The 19092-nt window shown below is 42.0% G+C and overlaps 1 protein-coding gene across 14 annotated transcripts in view; it reads left to right on the top strand.

The window, feature by feature from the left end:
- The window catches only part of ADAMTSL3 (ADAMTS like 3), a 214925-nt gene that overhangs the window by 82300 nt on the left and 113533 nt on the right, over positions 1–19092 (top strand). For all 14 annotated transcript variants that reach the window (XR_009151984.1, XM_058155751.1, XM_058155756.1 and 11 more), the window contains 2 exons: positions 9397–9524; positions 12710–12755. Coding sequence is in view for 13 of the 14 variants with exons in the window: in XM_058155751.1 (XP_058011734.1) it covers positions 9397–9524; positions 12710–12755 (174 nt within the window). In the remaining variant the exon portion in view is untranslated. The remainder of the gene's footprint in view (positions 1–9396; positions 9525–12709; positions 12756–19092) is intronic.

Below are 19092 nucleotides of genomic sequence, written 5' to 3'. Positions count from 1 at the left end.
ACTGAAAGGGCTACTGCTTCATAATATAGTTTAAAGTTAGGCATTTTTAAGCCACCTTTTTCCCGTGAGTCCTGTATTATTTTCATTTTAACCCTTGCCTTTTTACCCTGCCATATAAATTTATTAATCCCAATCTGCAGTCCAATCTCTTCTTGAAAGCTTCCAGTGATGAAGCTCACACCTAGTAGTGGGTTTCAAAAGTCGTCGCTACTGGTTCGCTCGTGGGCGCTCACTCATGCAGAGAAGCATCTGGGTGGGTGGGCGGAGCGTCCCGCCGCCCCTGCTACCGGTTTGTCTGATCTGGGGCGAACTGGTAGCAACCCACCACTGCTCCCACCACGTCTGAAGGCAACTTCTATTCCACTGGTTGATTGCTCTCAATGTGAGAAATTTCCTCCTTACTTCTAGGTTGAATCTCTCCTTGATCAGCTTCCATCCATTATTCCTTGTCTGGCCTTTGGGTGCTTTGGAAAATAGCTTGAAGTTGACCCCCTCCTCTCTGTGGCAGCCCCTCAGATATTGGAAGACTGCTGTCATGTCTCCCTTGGTTCTTCTCTTTACTAGACTAGCCATGTCTAGTTCCTGCAACTGTTCATCGTATGTTTTAGCCTCCAGTCCCCTAATCATTTTAGGGCCTCTGTGGCTCAGACTGGTAAGACAGTATGTTATTAACAGCAGCTGCTTGCAATTACTTCAGGTTCAACCCCCATCAGGCCCAAGGTTGACTCAGCCTTCCATCCTTTATAAGGTAGGTAAAATGAGGACCCAGATTGTTGGGGGCAATAAGTTGACTTTGTATATAATATACAAATGGATGAAGACTATTGCTTGACATAGTGTAAGTTGCCCTGAGTCTTGGGAGAAGGGCGGGATATAAATGCAAATAAAAAAAAAATGTGGACTTCGATTCCCAGAATTCTCTAGACAGCATGGTTAAAGTTGAATCACTCCTTGATCAGTTTCCATCAGAGGTGAAATCCAGTGGGTTCTGACAGGTTCTGGAGAATAGCTCATAAAATCATCTGCTACAATGTCCTACCTGTCAATGACTACTTCAGCTTCAACCACAATAATACACGAGCACACAATAGATACAAACTTAAAGTGAACCGCTCCAAACTCGATTGCAGAACATATGTTCAAAATATGTCGGCAGTTCAGCGGTTCGAATCCCTGGTACCGCGTAACGGGATGAGTTCCCGTTACTTGTCCCAGCTTCTGCCAACCTAGTAGTTTGAAAGCATGTAAAAAATGCAAGTAGAAAAATAGGAACCATCTTTGGTGGGAAGGTAACAGCGTTCCGTGCACCTTTGGCGTTGAGTCATGCCGGCCACATGACCACAGAGACGTCTTCGGACAGCGCTGGCTCTTCCGCTTTGAAACGGAGATGAGCACCGCCCCCTAGAGTCGGGAACGACTAGCACATATGTGCAAGGGCAACCTTTACCTTTACCAATAGTAACTTGGGGTGCATTCATTGATCCTTTGAGAAGAGTAGGTCTTCCAATGATGCCTTCTTACAGGGAGACAATTACAGGTAGTCCTCGACTTACAACAGTTCATTTAGTGACCATTCAAAGTTACAACGGCATTGGAAAAAAAAGACTTATGGTCATTTTTCACACTTTGGACCATTGCAGCAATCCCCATGGTCACGTGATCAAAATCCAGACGCTTGGCAACTGATTCACTTTTACGTCCATTGCAGTGTCCCCTTTTGCGACCCTCTGACAAGCAAAGTCAATGGGGGCAGCCAGATTCAATTAACAACCGTGTCGCTAACTTAACAAACTGCAGGGATTCATTCATCAACCATGGCCAGAAAAGCCGTAAAACGTGGCAAAACTCACTGAACAAATTTCTCACTTAGCAACAAAAAGGGGGGGGGATTCAGTTGCGGACGTAAGTCGAGGACCACCTATATTTGATTCTGGAAGCAACTGATTCCCTTGGGATGGACCATCCTGTGATATGCTCAAGGCCAATCGAGTGAGTTGTGCTTACCTTCCACATGTTATTTTCCACGCTGAATTCTAAAAGAGCAACATTCCTCTAGCTTAATGACACAAGCCACTGGAACAATGATTTGGCATGGTTTTTGGCTTCGCTGCTTGTTCTTGAATTGGGTCTGAAATAGTCTCTCGGACTGGCATGCAATCATTTCCCTGGCACACAACCCTGGACAACATTTTTTCCTTGACTCTTCCTTGATTCGTTGTGTGGAATTTTGCTGTTGGCCTCTGCAGCAATACTGCCCGTCTTCCGAAGGAGTTCGGATGCTGGATTTCTCGCTCAAGCAGCCTTTTCCAGACGAAAAGCAAAAGGTTGCATTGTGATAACCTGTGGAACTGGCGCTTAAACTCTTTTTGAAATGACCCTGGGCAAATTTAAAGGGCCGTCCTGCCTTACATTTTTGTGGGAAACTCTTTGTGTTGACGTTCTTATAATCCTATCCAGGGTTTTCAAGCATGACAATGTATTGGAAAAATACTTTCCCCAAAGGAAAGTAATTGCTTTTAAAATCAACATCTTTTCAAAAGTGCTAGTGATATAAGTAGAGGGACACGGTGGCTTCAGTCGCTAAGACGCTGAGCTTGTCGATTGAAAGGTCGGCAGTTCAGTGGTTTGAATCCCTAGTGCCGCGTAACGGAGTGAGCTCTGGTTACTTGTCCCAGCTTCTGCCAACCTAGCAGTTTGAAAGCACTTAAAAAATGCATGCTAGTCGTTCCCGACTCTAGGGGGCGGTGCTCATTTCTGTTTCAAAGCCAAAGAGCCAGCGCTGTCCGAAAACGTCTCCGTGGTCATGTGGCCAGCATGTCTAAACGCCAAAGGTGCACGGAACGCTGTTACCTTCCCACCCACCAGAACTTTCGGCCTTTCTGGTTGACAAGCTCCGCATCTTAGCCACTGAGCCACCACATCCCCCTTTTCTGTAGTAGTGAGTTCCAAAAATATAAAAATTCGGGAAAGGAAGGTGTGTCCATCTCATAACTTGCCTTTTATTACTCAAGATGAATTTCAACCAGAAAAGCAAAACCAAGCAGAACCTTTCAGGCACTGAATTTTTTTTAAAAAAAAAGACAACCAGGATTTGATTCCCAAGTTGATATCCAGCGATTCTTTGATCCTCGATGAGGCCAGCAATTAATTTTTTCTCCCGTTCCACTTATTTTAGCTTGTTTGTTTCTTTGCTTTAGCTAATGTTGTGTTGCTCCATTTGGGCTGAGATTTCATGACTGTCGATTAAACTGTTACGTGACAGCCGAAGAGTAGAGTTCATAGTCGATTCAGCAATTTAAAAAGAAGAAAGAAATGAATTGCTCTATATGTGATTTCTCACCAAGAATGAGACCGACTTGATTTTTTTTTTGGGAGAATCACGGAGATTCGAGATGTCAGTGAAACAAAAACAGAGCCATGCTTCTCTTGGCTTCTGAAGTTCCCATCAGAAACATGGTGCCAGGCAAGAGGCCAAGATACTTGGCAGGCTCCCATTTCCCACTGGCTGGTTAAGCAAGACGTAACCCAAATCCAACCCTTTTTGTATAGGGATGGAGACGATGCCCCACGACGCCTTAGCATTGTTGGCAAAAGAAAAGAGAAGAGAAGATCCTACGGCCCAGGACTGAAAGAGTATCTGAGATTCAAGAACAATAGAAAAAAGAAAGAACAATGGAAACCATGAAAAAAGAACTACTTCTCAGCATTGATTTGTTTTATACACCAACATACCCTCCCTCCCTCTTACTGTCCCTTCCTCCCTGTCTCCTCCTTTCTGTTCTTTCCTTCCTTCCATTCAATCCTTCCTCCTTCTGTCATTCCTTTCCTTCTTTCTTTCTTCCTTCCTTCCTTCCTCCCTCTCTCCCTCTTTTTAATTCTTTCTTCCATTCAATTCTCCCTCCCTCCCTCCCTCCCTCCCTTCCCAACATAATTGAGGAGATTATATTGGCCAATTAGAGAAAGAGGATCAAATTGCAAAACAAGATTATGACAGAAGAGTGAATGGGTTGAGTGGAAGACGATGGCTGGGGGAAAAAAATCAGGAAGCAGAAGTGTCAATTAAATCATGTGAAAAGTACATTGGTAAGACGTTTAAGAGCCAAAGAGAAAGTATGAAGGCATATATGGACATGGGTTAAAAAAAAGGATGGTTTTACAAGGGTAGAACGTTACAGAGAATAACTGTCTGGTTTGGCTCTGCAACCCAACAAGACAGACACAGACTTCAGAGGATAATTAGAACTGCAGAAAAAACAATGGCTACCAACCTGCCTTCCGTTGAGGACCTGTATACTGCACGAGTCAAAAAGAGGGCTGTGAAAATATCTATAGACCCCTTGCATCCTGGACATAAACTGTTTCAACTCCTACTCTCAAAAAGACACTATAGAGCACTGCACATCAGAACAACTAGACACAAGAACAGTTTTTTCCTGAATGCCATCACTCTGCTAAACAAATAATTAACAAATAACACTATCAAACTATTCACTAAGTCTGCACTACTATTAATCTTCTCATCGTTCCCATCACCCATCTCCTCCCACTTATGACTGTATGACTGTAACTTTGTTGCTTGTATCCTTACGATTTATACTGTAATTGATTGTTTCCTGATTGCTTATTTGTACCCTATGACTATCATTAAGTGTTGTATCTTATGATTCTTGACGAATGTATCTTTTCTTTTATATACACTGAGAGCATATGCACCAAAGACAAATTCCTTGTGTGTCCAATCACACTTGGCCAATAAAAAATTCTATTCTGTTCTATTCTATTCTATTCTGTTCTGTTCTGTTCCGTATTTAATTATCAAATTTAGAGACCACCCATCTTGCTAGCAGGGTAAAAGTTTCCCTCTCTAGTCATACCCGACTCTAGGGACAGTACAGTACTCATCTCCATTTCTTGGCTAAGGGAGCTCGAGTTGTCCAAAGACATTTTCGTGGTCCTATGACCAGCATGACTATATGCCAAAGGCTCATGGAATTCAGTTACCTTCCCACCGAGGTGGTACCTATTTATCTACTTGCATTTGCATGCTTTCGAACTATATGGTGGACAGGAGCTGGAGCAAGTAACAGGAGCTCACCCCTTCACTCAGGTTTCGAACCTGAGCTGTCAGTGTCCTTAACCACTGAGCCATCGTGCCCCCTACATATCGTATAATATAGTAAATGGAATGGATGTCAAATACTTTTATCTATATAGTATTTCTTTTTATTTTCCTTATCTCATGCCTTTAATCTCTTTGGCTATACAATATTACTTCTCTGGAAAAGGTACATGGGTAGTATGTATGTATGTATGTATGTATGTATTAATCATGGCCAAGAGAAGGAGGGTTACTTTTAATACAGCTAGATACAACTGCTGAATTCCTGGAAAATTTCATAACAAATTACGATAAATTAGCCGCTGATTTTAAAACAAACAACACCAATCTGTTATTTTATGCAACTTCTTAGAATTTTGGACAACTCATTTAACAGATGTCAGATATAGGAAAAAAAGAGCCCCTTGACAGTTGTATTATAATTAAACTTTTACAGCCTCTTCTTTGTTCCTGCCCCTGAAGCTTTTTGCACTAATCATTCAGTTCGGTTTAAGTGGATCCAAATTGGAAAACGATTCTTTGTGTAACCTTGCTTGCATTTTTCTCTCTCTTTGTCTTGGAAAAAAAAATAGGTTGTTGATTTCTCAAGGCAAATTTTTGTTCTTTGTAAAGAACAGCATGCTTATCTATCAACGATACTGAATTTATTTTGTTATAGTTATATATTAACAATTGCAATAATAATACATTTACTCTGATGTTGAGGTGGCCAATCTCATTTTATCTATCTTTCAATCATCTCTCTCGCTTTCTCCCTACCTCCCTACTTATCATCCATCCATCTATCTATCTATCTATCTATCTATCTATCTATCTATCTATCTATCCATCTATCCATCCATCCATCCATCCATCCATCCATCTTCTTTCTATCTGTCTTTGTCTGTCTGTCCATCCATCCATCCATCCATCCATCATCATCTATTTATCCATTCATCCATCCATCCATCATCATCTATCCATCCATCCATCCATCCATTCATCTTCTTTCTATCTATATCTATCTGTCTGTCTGTCCGTCCATCCTTCCATCCATCCATCATCATCAATTTATCCTTCTTTCTTTCTTTTTCTTTTTTTTTCTCTCTCTCTCTCTCTCTCTCCATCTATCTATCTGTCTGTCTGTCTGTCTGTCTGTCTGTCTGTCTGTCTGTCTGTCTGTCTGTCTGTCTGTCTATCTATCTATCTATCTATCTATCTATCTATCACATTTCTGAATCACCCATCTCCCTCAAAGAGGGACTAATCCCAATACTGTACCATCCAATGGAATTCTCGTTTTCCATGTTGGCAAGGAAATGAGATGTTGTATTCCCAACAGATTTGGAAGGCACCAGATTGGAGAAGGCTGCTATGGTCAAAAAAAATCAGACTTACTATAACCTGAGGTGCAAAAAATCTGTTACTATAACCTCATAAATAAAAATAGTACTAGCTTGTGTGTCTTTAATTTTCAAGTTTGGTCTTCCTCGGAAGGCTTGACAAGTAGTCATCCAGATGTTTGCAGCCCAGATTGAGACACAAGTACTAGATTAAACTCCACAATTTAGGTTCAAATGGAATCTATCTCTGCAACTATAATTTTTTTTTATCCTGTCTTGTAATTCAGAGGTGTGGGACAAGGACAGGGAAGGGTTATATCCAGGGGTGAAATCCAGCAGGTTCTGACAGGTTCTGGAGAACCGGTAGCAAAAATTTTGAGTGGTTTGGAAAACCGACAAATATTTTTATTTTATTTTATTTTATTTTATTTTATTTTATTTTATTTTATTTTATTTTATTTTATTTTATTTTATTTTATTTTATTTTATTTTATTTTATATTTTATTTTATTTATTTATTTATTTCATCAAGCATGTATTTTATGACAGATACAAGTGTAAACATATTTATAATATCACCTCTGGCTGGCCCAGAGTGGGGTGGGAATGGGGATTTTGCAATATCCTTCCCCCAGGGGTGGGGAGAGAATGGGGATTTTGCAGGATCCTTCCCCTGCCACGCTCACCAAACCACACCCACCAAGCCGCACCACGCCCACCAAGCCACACCCACGGAACCGATAGTAAAAAAAATTGAATTCCCACCACTGGCTATACCTCCCATTCTACCTGACCCTTTCTTCCTTAATTCTTAGCCCTATATAGAGCATATTTATCTTTGCAGGAACCAGGGGGTACGGTTTTCACCTCTAACCCTTCTGCCAACATGGCCTTTGGCCAACACAGTCCTAAGAGTGTTTACTTAAGGGTTCCAATAGTTTCAGCGAGCCTTCTTTACTCTTAGTGTAGTGAGAATTGCAGAACACAATCTTATCTCAGCCTCCTCCAACAGGAGTTGTTCTCCTGCTATGGCATTTTTTTTTTCCAGTAGATAAGAGCCAATTGTTCTGAAGGACTTCCAGTTCCCAAAAATCTAATTTGCCATAGAGGATGATCAAAGTTCTCGTTTGTGCTGTCACATCTTTCTTCATAACCATTTGACTAAATCAGTTTCCACACTGTTGACTTAAACTCCAGCCAGTTCAAATAATTCATCCCATGGGAAAAGGAGTTTAAAGTAGTTTGAGCTGGCCTATCGTTTACTAGAAAAATAATATTTGATTTACTAGCTGTCAGCTTTCATCAAATCTGTGCATTATATTTGACTGTACTGTGAAGCCAAATTCAAATAAAGAGAAAGGGAATGGGTGAAATCAGCAAAGAGCATAGCTTAATTTGAATTGGGCTCACAGTTAGGAATTAAATCAATAATCAGCTTTAACAAGTATAGAGAGGAGCAATATTTTGTTAAGAGACTGCTGGGGGAATTACTCTGTAATTAGCTTTTAAAAATGTTTTTGTTGGTTTAGGCCCATGTTTTTCTGGTTGTTGATATCGGGAGCCCAGTGTTCTTTCACATTAAGGCAAAGGATACCACTCCTCGAATTAAAAAAATATTGTTAAAAGATGAGTATATGCAGTTGATGAGAAAAAGAAGACCATTAATTGGACCACAACTTATTGATTAATTATATTAAATAAACAAGTGAATATAAGGTAAAAGGTAAAAGTTTCCCTTGCACATACATGCTAGTCGTTCCTGACTCTGGGGGGCGCTGCTCATCTTTGTTTCAAAGCTGAAGAGCCAGCGCTGTCCGAAGACGTCTCCGTGGTCATGTGGCCGGCATGACTCAACGCCAAAGGCGCATGGAACGCTGTTACCTTCCCACCAAAGGTGGTCCCTATTTTTGTACTTGCATTTTTTACATGCTTTCAAACTACTAGGTTGGCAGAAGCTGGGACAAGTAACAGGAACTCATCCAGTTACGCGGCACCAGGGATTCGAACCGCTGAACTGCCGACATATTTTGAACATATTTTCTGCAATTGAGTTTGGAGCGGTTCACTTTAAATTTGTATCTATTGTGTGCCCATGTATTATTGTGGTTGAAGCTGAAGTAGTCATTGTCAGCTAGGACATTGTAGCAGATGATTTTATGAGCTATGCTCAGGTCATACCGAAGGCGGCATAGTTCTAAATTTTCTAAACCCAGAATTTCAAGTCTGGTGGCATAAGGTATTTTGTTGTGAGCAGAGAAGTGGAGGACTCTTCTCGTGAAATATCTCTGGATTCTCTCAATTCTATTAATGTCCGATATACAGTGTGGGTTCCAGACAGATGAGCTGTATTCGAGAATTGGTCTAGCAAATGTTTTGTATGCTCTGGTTAGTAGTGTAATATTACCTGAGAAAGAAGCTATGCAAGATTAGGTTTACAACCCTTAATTGCCTTTTTGGCGATGTTGTTACAGTGGGCTTTGGCACTTAGATCATTTGATATGTGTACTCCAAGGTCCTCGACAGAGTGACGGTCATCTACAAGGTCATGTCCACTTAGCTTGTATTTTGTGTTCTGATTCTTTTTGCCAATTTGTAAGACAGAGCATTTGTTGGTTGAGATTTGGAATTGCCAATTTTTTGACCATTCCAACACAAAGTCAAGGTCTTTTTGAAGGGTAATTGCCTTGTCGGTAGTGTTAAATAGTTTAACATCATCAGCAAAGAGAATGCAGTTACTTATAATATGATTTTTGCTAGATTCAACAAGAAAAAGTCATACCCTAGGAAAAGCGGTATCCATCTCCCACTCCGTCTTGCAAGCTCTGTGACTGTTTAGGCGCCCTGCCTGCCTGTGGAAGTTGATCACCGTGCCACGAAAAACCAACTAATAGGATGTTCAAAATGCTCAGGTTTTTCTGGATTCCTGAATTGCTTCTCTTTCTCTTGTGCTTCCAGACTTCAAGAATCACCCAGCCAAACGAAGATAAAGAAAGCGGCTGGGATGCCTGGGGAGCATGGAGTGATTGCTCACGGACCTGTGGAGGAGGTGCTTCCTATTCACTCCGGAGGTGTTTAAATGGCAGGTTGGTCACTCTAACTGAAGGTCACAAAGCTGGATGCAGGAATCTCCCAGCCCTGGAAATGTGGGCTGTTTGTATTAAATACATGTCCTCAAGGAAAGAAGTTCAATACAAGCAAATAAGAGCTTTTAAAATGTCAAAGTAGGATAAGGTAAAGGTTTCCCTTGCTAGTCGTTCCCAACTCTAGGGGGCGGTGCTCATCTCCGTTTCAAAGCCGAAGAGCCAGCGCTGTCCGAAGACGTCTCCGTGGTCATGTGGCCAGCTTGACTCAACGCCAAAGGAGCACGGAACGTTGTTACCTTCCCACCAAAAGTGGTCCCTATTTTTCTACTTGCATTTTTTACCTGCTTTTGAACTGCTAGGTTTGGCAGAAGCTGGGACAAGTAATGGGAGCTCACCCAGTTACGCGGCACTAGGGATTCGAACTGCTGAACTGCCGACCTTTTGATCGACAAGCTCAGAGTCTTAGCCACGAGGTCACCACGTACCAAGTAGATTTCCAAAGTAGCCTACTTTACTTTTAGTAGGTTATCCAAGTTGGATACCAAGGGCTTAATGTGGAAATCTACCTATAGGTAGGTGGATCATTGGGTTTGCAGAAGGTACAACAGAGTTGGAAGGGACCTAATAATAATAATAATTATTATTATTATTATTATAATTATTATAATTATAATTATAATAATTATAATAATTATAATAATTTAATTTGTATACCGCCCTTCTCCCGAAGGATTCAGGGCGGTGAACAGGCAGGATAAAAATAACAATCAAATGCACACAGTAAAGTAAAACACTAGTTAAAAAACTTATTTAAATTAGCCAAAATTTAAAAATACATTTAAAATCCCAAAAAGCTAATTAAAAATTTAAAACCCTAAAAACAACTAAAAGTTCTATGCCAGTCCTGCACAGATAAATAAATAGGTCTTAAGCTCGCGGCGAAAGGTCCTAAGGTCCGGAAGTTGGCGAAGTCCAGGGGGAAGCTCGTTCCATAGGGTAGGAACCCCCACAGAGAAGGCCCTTCCCCTGGGAGCCGCCAGCCGACATTGCTTGGCTGACGGCACCCTAAGGAGTCCCTCTCTGTGAGAGCGCACGGGTTGGTGGGAGGCAAACTGGTGGCAGTAGGCGGTCCCGTAAGTAACCCGGTCCTAAACCTTCCCAAAAAAGAGAGGAATTCTGTAAGAAGCAGGATGCAGAGCTGGAAAGAAAACTAGTGGCGCATAGTAAGCCTACTGAAGATCCACAGTGTAAAGAAAACAGATGGAAGGGAAATGGTCCTTGCACGAAGCAACTGGATAGATGAGTATGCGGTTTGCCAAAGTTTCAGAGACAAGCAACAAGTAAGCAGAGCATCTTCGGAAGAAGCATGTAAATTAACAGAATAACAGAGTCGGAAGGGAGCTTGGAGGTCTTCTAGTCCAACCCCCTGCCGAGGCAGGAAACCCTACACCACTTCAGACAAATGGCTATCCAACATTTTCTTACAAATTTCCAGTGTTGGAGCATTCATAACTTCTGCAGGCAAGTTGTTCCACTGATTGATTGTTCTCACTGTCAGGAAATTTCTCCTTAGTTCTAAATTGCTTCTCTCTTTGATTAGTTTCCACCCATTGCTTCTTGTCCTGCCCTCAGGTGCTTTGGAGAACAGCCCGACTCCCTCTTCTTTGTGGCCATCTCTTAGATATTGGAACACTGCTGCCATGTCACCCCCCTAGTCCTTCTTTTTATTAAACTAGGCATACCCAATTCCAATAGCCATTCTTTATTTATTTGAGCTTCCAGTCCCCTAATCATCTTTGTTGCATTCAGTGGTACATTCAGTGGAAGAGGTCTAGAGTGATTCAACCCTTTTTTCCTGCTCTTTTTCTTTTGTGTTCACAGGCTCCCAATCCATTGTCCATTTGGGTTTCCTATCTTGCTGGCAGAGAGCCTTGATCTCTGCATTGTATAGGTTGAATATTTGCTCATAAATAATTCTCTCTATTATTTAGCAGGCTAGCGCTGGCAAGCCCTATACAATTTTGTCTATAGTGTTTCAGAATTCACTTTAGTTTGAGATGTTCCACAGCTGTAAAATTATTACAGAGGAATTATTGAGTCTGTCATTTGCACCTCTATAACTAACTGTCTGGTTCGGTTCTGCAACCCAACAAGAAAGACGCAGACTTCAGAGGATAATTAGAACTGCAGAAAAAATAATTGCTAGCAACCTGCCTTCCATTGAGGACCTGTATACTGCACGAGTCAAAAAGAGGGCTGTGAAAATATTTACAGACCCCTCACATCCTGGACATAAACTGTTTCAACTCCTACCCTCAAAACGACGCTATAGAGCACTGCACACCAGAACAACTAGACACAAGAACAGTTTTTTCCCGAAGGCCATCACTCTGCTAAACAAATAATTCCCTCAACACTGTCAGACTATTTACTAAATCTGCACTACTATTAATCTTCTCATCGTTCCCATCACCCATCTCCTCCCACTTATGACTGTATGACTGTAACTTTGTTGCTGGCAATCCTTATGATTTATATTGATATATTGATCATCAATTGTGTTGTAAATGTTGTACCTTGATGAACGTATCTTTTCTTTTATGTACACTGAGAGCATATGCACCAAGACAAATTCCTTGTGTGTCCAATCACACTTGGCCAATAAAAAAAAATCTATTCTATTCTATTCTATTCTATTGATGAAAATCTTATCTTCAAATGTTCTTTGGCAAACTGTTTGTTGGAAGAAATCATTAGGGCAGAGAACCGGTTGTTAAATTACTTGAATCCCACCACTGCCTATGACTATCATTAAGTGTTGTACCCTTACGATTCTTGACGAACGTATCTTTTCTTTTATGTACACTGAGAGCATATGCACCAAAGACAAATTCCTTGTGTGTCCAATCACACTTGGCCAATAAAAAAATCTATTCTATTCTGTTCTGTTCTGTTCTGTTCTGTTCTGTTCTATTAGGAGAAAATGTAATTTCCTTCATGAGGCTGTTATGTTAACCCATCATCCTCTAAACACAATTGAACATGAGATATGTATAGTGTGTGTGTGTGTGTGTGTGTGTGTGTGTGTGTGTGTGTGCAGCAAATATAATAATTTTGCAGCCTTGTCTTTCAGTGAGATTTCCTTATAATAACTTCACTCGAGTCTTATTTTTCTTGTCTTTCAGAAACTGTCAAGGCAGAAATATCCGATATAAAACCTGCAGCAATAATGTAAGTCTGATCTCTAATTCTGTTTGACCGTTCTTTGCTTTCTCAGATCAAACAGCTTTAAAGTTCTGGCAACTTGCCTTCTTTTGTTAAACTAAAGGAAGGGGAGAAACGGGGAGGATCAGAGCCCAGAATATTTATTTTTCTCCCTAACAGTGAGATTAAATGTTCAGAAGTTAAATGTAAAAGGTATGGGAAAAATACAGCTGTTCAGATGTTGAGTTAGTAGCGAAGTATTAATTTTAAATTGGAGGGAGATTTGAAATGGATTGATTCAAACTGAGAAACCTACATAGACTTGAATTGGATGACTGTACATAGAGACATAGGCAGTGGTGGGATTCAAGTAATTTAACAACCGGTTCTCTGCCCTAATGATTTCTTCCAGCAACCAGTTTACCAAACTGCTCAGAAAGTTAACAACCGGTTCTCCCGAAGTGGTGCGAACTGGCTGAATCCCACCACTGGACATAGGTTGAAAGAGACCTTGGAGATGTTCTAGTCCAAGGGTCTGCAAACTTGGCTGTTTTAAGACTTGTGGACTTCAACTTCCAGAGTTCCTCAGCCAGCAAAGTTGAAGTCCACAAGTCTTAAAACAGCCAAGTTTGCAGACCCCTGTTCTAGTCCCACCCCGTGCCTAAGGCAGGAATCCTTATGCCATCCTGGGCAAACAAATGTCCAATCTTTTCTTAAAAAATTGGAAGATGGAAGGATTCAGAGGTGGTATTCAGCTGGTTCTGACTGGTTCTGGAGAACTGGTAGCAGAAATTTTGAGTAGTTTGGAGAACCGGCAAATACCACCTCTGACTGGCCCTGCCCCCATCCCAGCTGATCGGGAGGAAATGGGGATTTTACAGTATCCTTCCCCTGCCATGCCCACCAATCCATGCCACGCCTACCAAGCCATACCCACAGAACCAGTAGTAAAAATTTTTGAAACCCATCTGTTGTGCCTCGCTCGCCTCCCTCTCCGCAGCCAGGCCCCTCTCATCTCCTGCCAGACACTGATAGTACAGAAGAATGTCCTGGCATGCCTCCAGCCCCAGGCCCGGCACCATGCCCGGACAAACGGAGCAGCTGGGCCCCTCCCCCACAGCATGTGAGCCTGGGGAGGGTGAAGCCAGTCACGAGCTGGAATTGCCGACAGCTGGAGGCTGGAGGGACCCACGCTTCCGGAGAGTGGAGAGGCGACGTCAGCAAAAGGAAGGGAGGGGCAGGCCTGGATAAGTGCTGAGTCATGGAGCCACACCCCATGGCCTATATAAAAGATCTGCTTTCTGGCATTCTTTGAGTCAGGCAAAGTCTAACTTGGATTGCTGAAGTCACATCCTGGTCTCCTGCCTGCCCTGAGAACTCTGATAGAACTTTGGCAAAGCTGCAGAGGCACGCTTGATACGGACTTCTCCAACCCGGCCGTCAGAGGAGGAGTGGGACACGACACCACCACTGGTCCAGGTCCATTGCTCCTGGCGTCCAAGTAGCATCTCGTAACAGGCACTTTGAAGGGGAAAGAATTAGATAAGCGTGCCAAGGATGGAAACTGTGGTTTCTCATTTCTTTTGATGAGCAACTGTTTGCACAATTTTTTTTAATGTATTCTAACTTTCATGACCCATAAACATGTATTCTAATATTTTCTTGGTTCTGTTTTATCAGTGTAATTGGTTTGGGTTACTTTTTCCCATTGTGTAAGATCTGTAGTGAGTATTTTACTCCAGAAAGTTTCTCTTTGTTTTTGTCAAAGATCTGGCAACGATCTCCGTGCTTTTTGTAAGTGCGTTTCGTAAAATAAACTGGCTGCAGTATCTTGTCATCCGCCGCAAAATTGTTTCCTAGAGGCTCTGTGGATCGTCTCTCGCATCTTTCCCCCAATTTTCTTACTTGCGGATATGTTTTGCTGTCGGCTGTTCACATCCTTTGTTGCGGCATGTTTCCATGGAAAGGTCTAAAAGCCAAAATGTGCACAGAATCAGAGGGTTTAGAATCAGGGCCCGTGCCAAAGAAGGAATCTGAAGTCAGAATCAGGAATGTGTGATCGATTGAAGCTTGAAGGGAAAAAAATGATTGCACTATCCCTGCAGGAGGTTAAGCCTGCAAACCATGAATTTATCCAAGCAATTCAGGAAACTAGACAGAAGACCAGATACAGCAACTAAAGTGATAGAATAGTGCAAGGAGTCATTGGAAGGCTTCCAAAGGTAAAGTTAAAAGAACAAGAAAATATGGGTTTCATAACCAAGTTGCAGAAGTTTTATTTGTTATTATTTGCCCTGTAGCTGTTGTGGCCCGCCAGCGGCCAGCAGAGCTGGCAGCAGATTTGGACAGTGAGGAGGTTGGGGAGGAACATGGGCCAGTCCTGGAGTCTGGGGAAAACTCTGACGAGGGCTCTGAGTTGGAGGCAGAGAGGGAGCCAAAGCCATCTGGTAGTTCTTTGCTGCCTCCGGAGTCTGACATCAGCAAGGCAGAAGGACAGCGGGAGCCTGTTCCCAGTGTGCACATGCGCAGAGCTGCCAGGAGACGGGAACAATTAAGAAAATAGGGTCGATTTGGGAATAAGGCTTGGAGATGATTGGTCCCTCCCATAAGATAAAAAAGCTTTGAGAAAGTTCTGTTTGACTCTGTGCTAAGTTTGGCCTTGCCCTGTGTATGGCAATTAGTTCTCTGGCAGCATTCTAAGGGAGATAAGGTGGGTGTTCGTAAACACTCCTCTGAAAGATTGTTTTGAGAAGCTTTTCGGACTGGGAATGACAATAATTCACAGCAGTATGAATAAAAGAGGTTTGCCGGGACTAAGATTGTGCTTTATGCTTTCTAAGAAAGCCTAGGTCAGAACAGTAACTAATTGTCCTGCCTTAGGAAAGTTTCAACCAACTGATTTTCCCATGATGCAGCTGTAAACTGGTCATTCTCATTTAATGACTGTTTTATTTAGGGAGCTCTTAAAGCTCTTAAAGGGGCTCCTCAGGGTGCCGTCAGCCAAGCAATGTCGGCTGGTGGCCCCCAGGGGGAGGGCCTTCTCTGTGGGGGCTCCTACCCTATGGAACGAGCTTCCCCCTGGACTCCGACAAATACCTGACCTTAGGACCTTCCGCCGCGAACTTAAAACCTACTTATTTCGTCTTGCTGGACTCGCTTAAATTTTATATTTTAAATTGATTTATGGGTTTTTAAATTTCTTAGTAAATTTTAGAGGGAATATTTTTATCTATAAGTAGCCAAATTAAATAGGTTTTTTAAGGGTTGTTTTTAGTTTTGTATTGTTGTTTTCTTTCTGTATTTTATTTGTGGCTGTACACCGCCCTGAGTCCTTCGGGAGAAGGGCGGTTTATAAATAAAAATATTATTATTATTATTATTATTAAAGTGCTCCCTAAATATGACAGTAATGAAAAAGTAACTTTACAACCAGCCTTTGCATTGAACACCACTGCAAGTCTATAAAGGAAAGGAAAGTGGAAGTAAGAACATAAATACAGTCATGGCTTCATTTAACAACTAGTTCACTTAACAACGGAGTTGCCTGTCCCAATTGTGGTTGCTAAATGAGGACTACCTCTGCTCTCTTTGCATTCAGGAAGTCACAATTAACTTCAGCACGACAACAAGAGGCTTGTTAGTTTTTCCCCCCCTAATACTTTAAGTTGTTCCAATTTTCTCCACCCTTCCTTGGAGGAGTTTTATGATGTGCGAGCCACATAACAGAGCAAATTTCTGTCATTAATCTGAGGAACACACCCACGGGTGACTTAAGTCCAACACATGGTGGGAAATATCTTGAATATTCGCTATAATTTGCAACGGCTTCCTCTTTCTTAAATAAGATCTGCCTTGCTCAATTTCATTTTGCATTGCTGAATGTACACTTAAAAATGCACATGTATAAGTATTGATCACCGACGCGGAACTGTTGAAAAGAAGAAAGTGTTAATAGTTCTTTTTTTTTTTAAATCTGTTTAATAAAAATTATTTTTTAAAAAATGCATATGACTTGTCACCTCACTCGAACCAAGTTATGGCAGTGCACAGTCAATTCTGTATATTTATTTGTAAGTGTGATTTAAGTCAAAATTGCACAATTGTTTCAGCCTGAATGCTTCCCTTGACCTCAGCTATTAAGCTGGGTTCGGTGTGTCTGCAAAATTAGTTTCTCCTCCTTTTCTTCTTTAATTGGGCTTTGCTACATTTAGACAAACTAGCAATAGCACTTAGAGTTATATACCGCTTCACAGTGCTTTACAGCCCTCTCTAAGCGGTTTACAGAGTCAGCCTCTTGCCCCCAACAATCTGGGTCCTCATTTTGCCGACCTCGGAAGGATGGAAGGCTGAGTCAACCTTGAGCCTGGTGAGATTTGAACTCTCAAATTGCAGGCAGCCGGCAGGCAGCAGAAGTAGCCTGCAGTACTGTACTCTAACCACTGCGCCACCTCAGCTCCACCATCTAATAAACTACCATTTATTACAGTGTGCATGGTTGGATTTTGCCAAGCAGCATGTTAAGATCGGTCAAAATTTGACAGCTCAAATTCCTGCCACTTAGGGGTATTTTATGGAACTTTACATATTATCTCATTCATAGCCTAATCTTAAGACGGCTTCTCTTTTTATTCCACTCACTTGCCCCTATCAATCTATTTTATAAGTGTGCTTTAATTTTGCTTTACCAGTTTTGTAAGCCAGACTGTTTTATAGGTGCTGACAGATCACTTATGAATATATTTCTTGTTTGGGTTTGAGACCATAATAAAAAATTGACCTAACCTTTGCTGTTCACCTGCTTAGTTTGAAAATAGAAACTACTATCTGCTGGAGATATTTTTATCTGTCTCCCAGGACAACAATTTGCGCAAGCTGTTCCTTGTAAATTGTGACATTTTTTAGTCTTCCTTGAGCTTCCATGTTTTGTGTTTCCATTCTGCTGCTGTGCTTTGCACATGGAAGCATTTAAGATAATCCTTATGGGTCCTATTCATTGGATAGGTGGCGGGTGTGTGAAACTTGTTTAGACCATTTCCACATAAATTGCATGTTTTTCTGTGTGAGGAAGCCAGCTGTGTTCTCGCCAATATGATTTGGCTTCCATGTGTACTTTTCGGGTCTTGGCAGCCTATACATATGAGCAATTAATTGTTTGTGTGCGCATATCCATGTACATCTGTATCTCTGTCTATCTAGAGAAAACATGGCCATGCATAGAAGCGTAAAAAATGCAAGTAAAAAAATAGGGATCACTTTTGGTAGGGAGGTAACAGCGTTCCGTGCATCTTTGGTGTTTAGTCATGCCGGCCACATGACCACAGAGACGTCTTCGGACAGCGCTGACTCTTCGGCTTAGAAACGGAGATGAGCACCGCCCCCTAGAGTTGGGAACGACTAGCACGTATGTGCAAGGGGAACCTTTACCTTTATCTTTTACATAGAAGCACCACACTCATTTGTTTGTATTCCCTGTTATTAGTATGGATCTGAGATTGTTATCATGAGGCACGGTTGGCGCAGTGGTTAGAGTGCAGTACTGCAGGCGACTTCTGCTGCCTGCAATGTGGCAGTTCAAATCTCACCAGGCTCAAGGTTGACTCAGACTTCCATCCTTCCAAGGTGGGTTAAATGAGGACCAAGATTATTGACTCTGTAAACCGCTTAGAGAAGGCCAGGGGTGGGCTTCAAAAATTTTATCAAGGGGTTCTCTGCCTGGTTGCTGGGTGGGCATGGCCATGGTGGGCGTGGCCTAGTTGGCTTCCGGCACCACATTGGGGAGGGGCATTTTTGCCCTCCCCAGGCTCCAGAGGCTTTTCTTGAGAATACTATTATGTCTAAAGACAACCCCTCTACTAAATCCCCCCCTCCTACTTTCCCACACATGAAAAAGTGGCAGCACGGAAGCTTCTGGCCTAATATGGCTTCCAAAGCTGACACGGTATCAATATGCTTTGTCACCATTTGTTCCCTCAGTGCTTTTTAGTTTTTCTGAGAGATGGCTTTCTGTGCTTCTGCAGAGTGGCCTATGTGCTTGTGAAAAACTCACAAGGCAAGGAAGAGGTTGGCTTCTGGTTGGCTGCTGCTTTTGGCTTTTGGCCATTCTCCAACTGAGGGAGAGCTGGCTAGTTGCGTGAGGAAGGAAGACAATTGTGGAGGAAATTATTGTTGAAGGTGAAGTTGATAAGCTGTATTAAAGAGGTCTATTCTCCCCTTAGCTTTGCGGGAACTTTCTTCTGGAATACACTGGTCCAAATGTCTGTTCAGTGGGGGTCAAAATGTTGCTGGTAAAATTAGAAGTCTTTTGTTGCCTCCTTTTTCTATGGCTTTAAAAAATGGCCAGGCAGTTAATCTCACATGCGCCAAT

The sequence above is a fragment of the Ahaetulla prasina genome, chromosome 13, assembly GCF_028640845.1.
Source record: "Ahaetulla prasina isolate Xishuangbanna chromosome 13, ASM2864084v1, whole genome shotgun sequence".
Lineage (NCBI taxonomy): Eukaryota > Metazoa > Chordata > Lepidosauria > Squamata > Colubridae > Ahaetulla > Ahaetulla prasina.
The sequence above is the reverse complement of the archived record's forward strand: the minus strand, read 5'-3'. Positions and strand labels throughout refer to the sequence as shown.